The sequence below is a fragment of the Meleagris gallopavo genome, chromosome 7 (assembly GCF_000146605.3).
Source record: "Meleagris gallopavo isolate NT-WF06-2002-E0010 breed Aviagen turkey brand Nicholas breeding stock chromosome 7, Turkey_5.1, whole genome shotgun sequence".
NCBI lineage: Eukaryota > Metazoa > Chordata > Aves > Galliformes > Phasianidae > Meleagris > Meleagris gallopavo.
In genome coordinates, this window is record NC_015017.2 from 32,731,393 (window position 1) to 32,740,732 (window position 9,340).

General features: G+C 33.2%; 1 protein-coding gene across 1 annotated transcript in view; it reads right to left on the minus strand.

Annotated features, from left to right (window-relative positions):
• Positions 1-9,340, minus strand: part of LOC104909325 (low-density lipoprotein receptor-related protein 1B-like) — a 73,704-nt gene that overhangs the window by 23,986 nt on the left and 40,378 nt on the right. Inside the window, exon 13 of the mRNA XM_031554319.1 lies at positions 7,119-7,268. Within this exon, the coding sequence (XP_031410179.1) occupies positions 7,119-7,268 (150 nt within the window). The remainder of the gene's footprint in view (positions 1-7,118; positions 7,269-9,340) is intronic.

A 9,340-nucleotide genomic window follows, 5' to 3' on the forward strand; every position in this document is an offset into this window, starting at 1 on the left:
ACAAAGTCATAATCAATAGATATTAATTAATTAGAAAAATTGAAAAGTGGCTTTTTATACCGACATACCAGAATATAATTTTTGGCAGCTCTTATATCAAACTCTAACGATCTAACAGCCCGACAGTGGCACAGAAACCATAGCCAATCTTCTGATTTCAATCCCTGAACACATTAATTCTCAAAGTCTCTAAAGTATGCTAAGATCTTTGATGTGATGGCCTCAAAATACGAGGTTTACATGTAAGTTTCACAGTCCATAAAATATTTTACGGTGTCTGCCTCTCATTTTCTCTTGGAAGCCACAACACCCTTCCTGAATCTTTACTTCCTGGGCAAAATCTGAGCAGTAAGATGGTCTTCTTCCACCTCATTGCAAGTTATTTCTTGGTCATGAAGGTGACCACTGGTGAGCACTAATTGACTAACAGTCTATAGTTTTAGCGCTTCAGAAAAAAGTTACAGATTTTTATGTTCTAAATTTGAAGTTATAATTCTGACAATTCTCAACCATAAACAAACTCCTATATTTGCAGTAATAAAAAAAAAACAAAGATATTTTGTTAGGTAAATTAAATCAAATAAAAATGTAGTTCTGTTGCTACCTTTCCCAGAAGTCAGAATAATCTTCAGTTTTTCATGTGCACTTTTAAACTGAAAGAATATAAATGAAAATATATGGACATGCTTAGGCTAAAATATATTGCTTTGCAGCAAGTTAGCATTTCACTCATAACACTTAAAATATTAATGACTATGAAATATAACCTTTAAGCAATGTTCTTCATGAAGAAAAAAGTATGAACATTTCCTTTTTTTTTCCTCGTAATATTTATGTATCTTTTGAAGATCTTAAATGAAATTATTAAATGGAAGAAGTATGTATAATTGCAAGCTTAACATCATCAGCATTTTAATTCCAGAAAGACGAAGTTATTACTGTAGATGAACCAAAAATAAAACCTTAGATCAAAAAACTTTGGAAACTGCATTTTCAAAAAATTCTGTGCAGTAAATTCATTATTAGTTTTTTTGTTTTTTTTTCCCCCCATTAAAGAAGTTGTTGCCAATGTTGCAGTTTTAAATATTTAAGAAAATTATTTTTTATAACCAGATAGTTTGAGTGTTTCATGATGAAAGTTGCAGACCTGGAAAACAATCTCCATTACAGTAACTGTACTCTCACAAAAGAATATAAACACTGAAAAAAAACAAAGGACGATGATCATTTACTGATTAGTCTTCACAACTATTTATTATTAGTCTATTACAACAAAACTATCTTCAGAGTGAATATATTCTGAATACGAAGATTTGGAGACGTAAGTGGAACTCTCTGGTGAAACCTAAGCTAATTTTAAAGGAAATCTATTATCTTAAGCATCGAAAGGTGCTAGAATTGGATGAAGGAAAATATCTTATGACATAAACCTATTAAATGACAGTAGCTCGTGTCAATCTTTAGAACAAAAAATTACTGTGCTCAGTTTTGATGATGTAACTTGTAACAAGAATAAAAAAACTCAGTCAGATGAGAGAGAAGAACATACTGATAACTGTAAGATATAATCCACACGGAAAGTCATAGTAAATTATTTTGGTTTTTGTTTGCATGAGATGACCCACAATAATGGATTATCTATCCTTGAGGCTTAGTCCAGCCTTTTCCATTAAATGCTTTTACATAAATTATATCAATATTCAAATATTCTGAGCACGAATCAGAATGGATCATTATATAACTTGGACGTTTATTGTCTTACAGTTCATGGTATATACCAGAATTCACTTTATGTACCCAAACCCACTCACAAAGAAAAAGACTGGATTGCAAAACAGAAGGAAAATGTATATAATTTTCTTATTTTTGCAGCATTCTTTTCAAGAAGTGACCAGATTCTTTAAGGCATTTTATTGATATTTTATTTATTTATTTACTATTTTGTTCAAAATTATGGCTAAGGTCTTGACAGACTACCAAAAAAGCGATCTGATGACTATCTCTTTAGAGAAAGTAAATGAACAAAATCCTCAAGTAATCAACACCGCATATTCTTTTACAATTAGCTTAAAACGTAACATGCTGAGTTCAGTGAGGAAGTTCAATCATTGGTGATTTTCCTTACCACAAATATTTTCCTTTCTACCCTTAAGTATTAGTACAGAGACAAACCATTGTTGCATCACCAACTGTATGGTTTAAATACGCCCCTTGGTTTACTGTGCTACTGGATGAGACTGTTCCTGCTGAAGTGAACAGCATCCACAGTTTCCATCTAGTGTGTTGGACATGTGAGATCATAGATTTCTTCTTTTCTTCCTTCCACAATGGATACAATAGAAGATATGTCACCACATGGATTCACTACTAGTCCTTCGAGTACTGGACTGTGAATAGAGAGGGTAACACCTTATGTCACCCTATTAAAAAGAACAAATCAAAACCTGTCACAAGAAAATACTGAAAATGTGCTTCATTATGATTCTTTTATCTTCCTCTTCCATTCTTGTTAACATGACACCTGGGTAAACACTATTTACTAACACTATTTGTATGATCTTATTGAGCTAGTACATATTTTTCTTTGGCAGAGACGTTTTATATGGTGCATTACAAGTTTTCTAATGATATATGGATACAGTATGGGAAATTAAAGGACAAAGACAATCTGAACACCTTAGAGAGTGAAATGCAAATCTGGAAAATACAGACATTTTAAAAATAATAATAATCAAATTTCAAACTACAAGCATCCTATAACTTCTTACGCCTGTCTGTCAAAATTAACTTGTTCTAGCGGTTCAGTTATGCCCTTAGAGTTAAAGAACACAGGATTCAGTTGTTCAGGAACCACTGGATGAGTGATGCATGACACACGTCATGTCACACTCTCATACAAATAAAATAATGTTACACTGCTATTTTTGACCACAGTCCTAATCAGAATTTTGGACTTCATTTTCCTTCTATATATATGTTCTCATTAGATTATTAGTTTATGATTACTAGGTAAGTAATAGGCTTAATTAATCTGTTTCCATATTTAAAATATAGTTGATGGTTTTTTGTAGCCACTCGACTAAACTTACAATTTGCTTTCAGAAGATATTACAGGAAACTATTTAAAATCTTTAAATAACAAACAGGTTTGATTATACTAATCAGAAAGTTGTACAATCATTAGTTACAATCTTCTTGCTGAAATTGTGCTATAATAAATCTTAAAAAGTGTTGTATTTATCCATTTTGTTGGGTAGTTAGCATAAAGTGCAGCAACATGTTGGGAAACAGCAATTTAAAGTGCCAAAAATTGCTACACTAGCATTGTGGACAGTCCTTTGGAGATTTCGAGCTGTATGGTGAATGCAAATTCTGATGGGCCATTAGTTTTCATTAATGATAGCTTGAGTATTTATGGAAGACAACTATGTACTGTACTTAGAACTGGGCAAATTGCCTAGATATATTTCCTATATTAATGCTAATGTAATGAATGGTGTTATGGCAATTAGAAGACTGATGACTTGGAAAATTAAGGTGTATGTATCTGAAGTTTCCTGATTGAAGCAGCCCCTTCCATTTAACAATCGTTTTCAGAGAAGTCACAGTTCCCACCACCTGAGTTACTAGAAATGCATTATGGTGTTACTTTCTAAAGTTTGTTAATGAAAAAAAAAAAAAATAATAATCAACTAATGTATCAGTTAACAACCTAACAAAGGTAGCATGAAGGTATCTTGTTAATGAACTAAAGTGTTCTGTCAAAAACGAAATACCATCACTACCTGTTTTGATTGATAATGCACCTTGAAGGCTGCATTAAATACATTTTCTGTTCAAAAGATATAGTTTTAACATAACTTCTCAGTGGGAGTGTAGATATTATATCTCTGATTTTGCTGTACTGCTGATTTTTTTCCCATTAATTTCAATAGAAATAGCATTTATACACAGAATCATTCAGTATACGAAGTTACTATATATTATATTATTAAGTATGAACAAGAGGAACACTAATACGCACCACCAAAGAACACATCCTTTAAGGTTTCTATCACAAGTATTTACTGTAAAAAATCACCAATGCACTACAAATCACGCCTTCATTATACAATCTACGTCGTAGTCCTATTTTCTAATGAAGTTAGTTTAATTTTGTAGTTTTATGTAAACCATATTTCTGTGAGGAGCTGATACAAAATACACTCAAGTATCTGTGACAGACGACTTTGCAGCTACCAAGAAAAGTGCAAAAATCTGATATGGAATATCATACTTTAAACTCAGGTGAACCTTAACACAAGCACGAAAATATTTTCAAGATTAAGAAAATGAGAAAAATATACCACTGTATCACACAGTAAAATCAGAGATTCTCTCACAAGGAACATCGCATGTTTCCAAAATGATAGAAACACTTGTTATCAGCTCGTAAATGGTGTCAGTAGTAGGTGTTAAAATTATGCAGGAAACAGAGGGCTGTGAATCAGAGAAGCTGGTAAATGATCAGAAGAAACTTCACAGGATTTAAGCAAAATAAAATGAATTCTTAATATAGCGGGAGAAGAAAATTACCATTGACCAAATGTCAGACAACAGTGTGAGGTACTAAACAAAAGCATTTATGTGTATTTCTGAATAGTGATTTAATTAAAAATAACTGCTCTTGCATTCACATGCACTGAATGCACTTTTGGAGAAAAAGAAGACTTGCAAATGGAATTTCATCATGGGCTTATAGCAGCATCATAATACTACAACCTCACCCCTCCTTTCTATCTTGGTTTTAGCTGTTAAGCCCAAAAAAGGCTCTAATGGTCAAAAACAACTGATAAGTGTATTGCGACCGAGGCAAGACTACTCCAAATTCTGAAAATACTGAACTCCACCTCTTCTTTCTGTCCCAGTGGAAACAATTCAACAATATAACACGATCATATACATAACATATTAAATCAATAAAATCAAGCTGTCTAAAATGCTAGTTTTACTTGGAGAAAACACCAAATGCCAAAAACTATTTGTCTTATACCTAACAATGCTTGTGTACAAGAATCTGATGTAAAGAACTTCAGGAAAACAAATGGCATCATGTGTTGCTACAGTATCTTCCACAACATAAAAACCATACAAAAGAAATGAATAAGGAATTTTCATGTTTTTCAATCAGTGCTTACAATACTGTAAGCTGCAGTGTATACTACAATACTTCAGTGTCATAGTGCATTTTATCACAACTGGTTTCTAAATAAAAGACAAAACCAGAAAGCAGAACAAACAGAAAAACTCAAACATCATGTGTTTACCAGTTTTAAATAGGAAGACTTGTCATCACTCAAAAATAAGGAATCCTAAGCTACTGTATCAAAGAATCATAAAATTGCCTGAGTTGGAAGGGACATCTAAGACCATCAAGATCCAATTACCCTGCTGCAGGCAGGGTTAACAACTGCTAGATCAAGTACTAGATCAGGTTGCCCAGGACCCCATCCAACCTGGCCTTATGTACCTCCAAGGACAGCGTATTCGTAACCTCTTTGGGCAACCTGTTCCAATGCCTAACAACCCTCTTAGTGAAAAGCTTCCCCCAACATATAATCTAAATCTTCTCTCCTTTAGTTTAAAACCATCTCCCTTGACATATCACTACCTAACCATGTAAAAAATTGATTTCCCAGTTTATAACCTCCTCTGAAATAGTGGATGGTCATAAAGAGGTCTCCCTAAAGCCTTCTCTTCTCCAAACTGAACTAGCCTAACTCCCGCAGCCCATCCTTGTAGGACAGATTTCCAGCTCTCTGATCATTTCGTGGTCCTCCTCTGGGCTCATTCCAAAACCTTGATTTCTTACCTGTGTTGGGGGCCTCAGACCTGGACATAACACTCCAGATGTGGCCTCATGCTTAAAAATTAAGCTGCAGAATTACTTGCCTTTCCATACTGGCAAAAACTCAGCTACTTTCACATAAACAAGTACAAAATATTTCTTCAGATGATAGCTATAAACTCTTTATTCTATATCCCAGATGGACTATCATTCTTGTAGCTTCTGTGAATCATGGATAAAGACTTGATAGCATAGATATTTCAGTGACAGTAAGAACAAATATTCTTTACAACATCTCATATTAAAGACCTCCAATAACTCCCTGAAGATCACCTACTCATTTAATTTTGAGTTACAATCTAATCAATGAAAGACAATTTTTCCGTATTAACATTCATAACTCCTTCTGACACAAAACTTGCTTTTGTTTATGAATGTATATATAAAAACATCACCTCTCCAACTAATTTTGACAACATTTATGATTCAATACTTACTAAATATTTTCATAATAAAGTTCTTTAAGCAGTTACTGCTTTAAAATACGACTTAACGTACAGTGTGTGCATAATCTTTGGAGATCATTTAAAGTAATCTTCAAAAGCACACACGTGCATAGTTAATCAACTATGCAAAATACTTTTTAAAGGAGACTAGCAGTTGATGAGTCCACTATATCAACAAAAATCTAGATATCAATAGAATTCCTCAGAACTATCCCACAGTAATTAATATCATTTTGAATTAAATTAGTGCAAAGGTAAGCAAAGCATTTAGAAAAAAAGCAGAAAGATATTTATATTTCTAGTAATCTTCAGAAGAATATAAAAAAATAGTTCTGAGTCCGACTATAATTTTTTAACACTCTATCCTAGTTCCAGTGAGGTCCAAGAACTGTAGATGCTTATGAGAAATATAGTAAATTCAATGATATATTCAATCTCAAACTTAAAAATCGATTTTTAGATAACTGCCCTTATAATAACTTCCTTTTTTTTTTTAATTTTGGAATGTTTAAAAACATTTAAACCTCAACATTTCTAAGATGCAAGATAGAAAAATAAAAAGCTTATTTTTCAACCAACTTAACACAGATTATTACACAGCAGACATCTCAGAAGCCAACTCTTCCATTTCTGTAAACTTTTTTTCACAAAAAGAAGTTTCATATGTACTGTTGGAATCATCTACAATAAAATACTAATTTTTATTTTATTTTTTCAATTTTTTTGGTTCATAATTAATTCACATTCCATTGTTTGAAAATAATTGCTATTACCACTGGACTTACCCATTATTGTTAAAGCTGTGGCTTTTGGTAAATCTTCTTTCATGGAGTCTATTATTTCAAGACTGCCACCATCCAGGTTGCATCTATTAATGGTTCCATTTCCTGAACTGATCCAGTAAAGTTTGTTCTCCACATAATCTACTGATAAACCTGTAATTAATGTATACAACTTTAATTTTGGCTTTAATACCTAACATACATTTAACATTAAGCTTTTTTTCCATAAAATAGCATATTCAAGAAAACGTATGTGTATACATGTACTTGTTATCCACTCAAACTTAAGAAATCAAGAAAACTAAATAAATTCCGTCATTTGTAGTGAAAACAACATTTTTCTTGAAATATTTCTGCCTTTTATTTCTCCAAACATCTGCAGAAATGAATCAGTGACTGATGAAAGGACCATCTGGCAATGAGATACTTGAAAGAGCCCAAGTCCTTAGAGAGGTCATTAACTACTAGGAAATGTCAACCAGAACCCAACAATTTATTTCAAACTTATGAACACTCAGACTTAAAAAACAATCTATTTTTTGTGTGTGCATGTGTGTTTAAGGACTACGAGGCCTATTCTCTCCCTATATATACAGTTCTCTTCTTAAAATGCTGACAAAATAAAAATACCACAACTTAATGGCAGTAACCAATAAATTTACAGTACACATCTTAATTTAGTTTCATAGTAAACTGATCTCGTGATCAGCTCTTTAGAGTTAGATGGAAGAAAACTTAGAAATACTTGCAAAAAAAACCTACTAAACAAAGCAAGCATATAATTTTCTAAAAGAAATAAAGAATTAAAAGATAATATATTTCAGATTCTCTAATCCTTTAAAAGTGTTGAAGAAATTGCAGCAACAAATTTTCCACTCAGAAATATGCTTGGTATTGTAACAATACACAGCACAATAGTTTGCTTTCGTACTAGACTTTTCCCAGAACTCAAGCATTCAACATAAAACTGCCAAAAAAATATTGAATTTCACTACAGAAGTCAGTATGTAGAAATAGCACAGCATAAGAACACTTCTATCCTGTAATCTGCTTCTTTGTAGAGAAATTTGGACAGGAGGAAGCAGTGCCATGTACAGCAGTATTTAGAGTTGGCATCATGCCACTACTCCTTTACATACATTTGACACCATAGGCCAAAAGGCTCCCACTCTGTAAGCTTTTCAAAAGCAGTTTTCCATTTTCTTTAAAGTTGCTGAGATTTCTTCCTCTCTGCAAGTATGTCGGTTAGAGGATAAGCAACTCAAGCTAAAGGGAGGATAAGGATGAAGTTGCTTTGGCAGACAGATCTAGCAACATCTCCCTGCATCAAAGTGCTTTCCAGCTTGCACAATAAGCATTGATCCAAGTGAAAGGGTAGTGCCACATACTGTAGATAAGAACTGCTACTGTTCATCAAGGTGAGCTCATATATCTGATAACTAATAAAGGGTATAAAAGAAAAACAACAATGCAATTTTCTGAGAGAACAGCCATAGTAGTGACCTGCTCTAACATGTACCCTTCCTGCATTAAGCTAATCTCGAACAATTAATAACCCAAAGCATTGTCCAATGCCTCCTTTTGACATGACATTAAGCAGCAAGTGAATGGACTGAAAATCAGATGCTAGTGAGCTGAGAGTTTCCTAAAATTAAACTATATAGCTAAAATGAAGTCGGAAGAATAATTATGCAGATGCTATTTTCCTCACAAATAAGAAATATCAAAGTAGTTTAATATTATAAATTGTATATTTTATGTACGAGTTAAGATACAGATATTATTAACAATCAATGAAATAAAAGATTTTTAAAAATTCTCCAGGGAGACAAGAGTGTTATCTCATTCTTTCCTTACTGGATTAAGAAAAAATATTTATCAGTTTATGTCTGTTTACAGTTCATGTATAAATAGTAATGTTTACAGAGATGTTTTTTCTTTACAGAGGGAGTGGTGAGGTGCTGGAACAGCTGCCCAGAGAGGTTGTGGATGCCCCGTCCCCAGAGGTGTTCAAGGCCAGGTGGGATGGGGCCCTGGGCAGCCTGGCCTAGTATTAAATGGGGAGGTTGGTGGCCCTGCATGTGGCAGGGGGGTTGGAGATTCATGATCCTTTAGGTCCCTTCCAACCCTGGCCATTCTGTAATTCTATGATGTGCTTTAAATTTGGAAATACCTGCTAAATGTCTACATATATTCAAGAAATAATTTCTTTTTTTTTTTTTTTA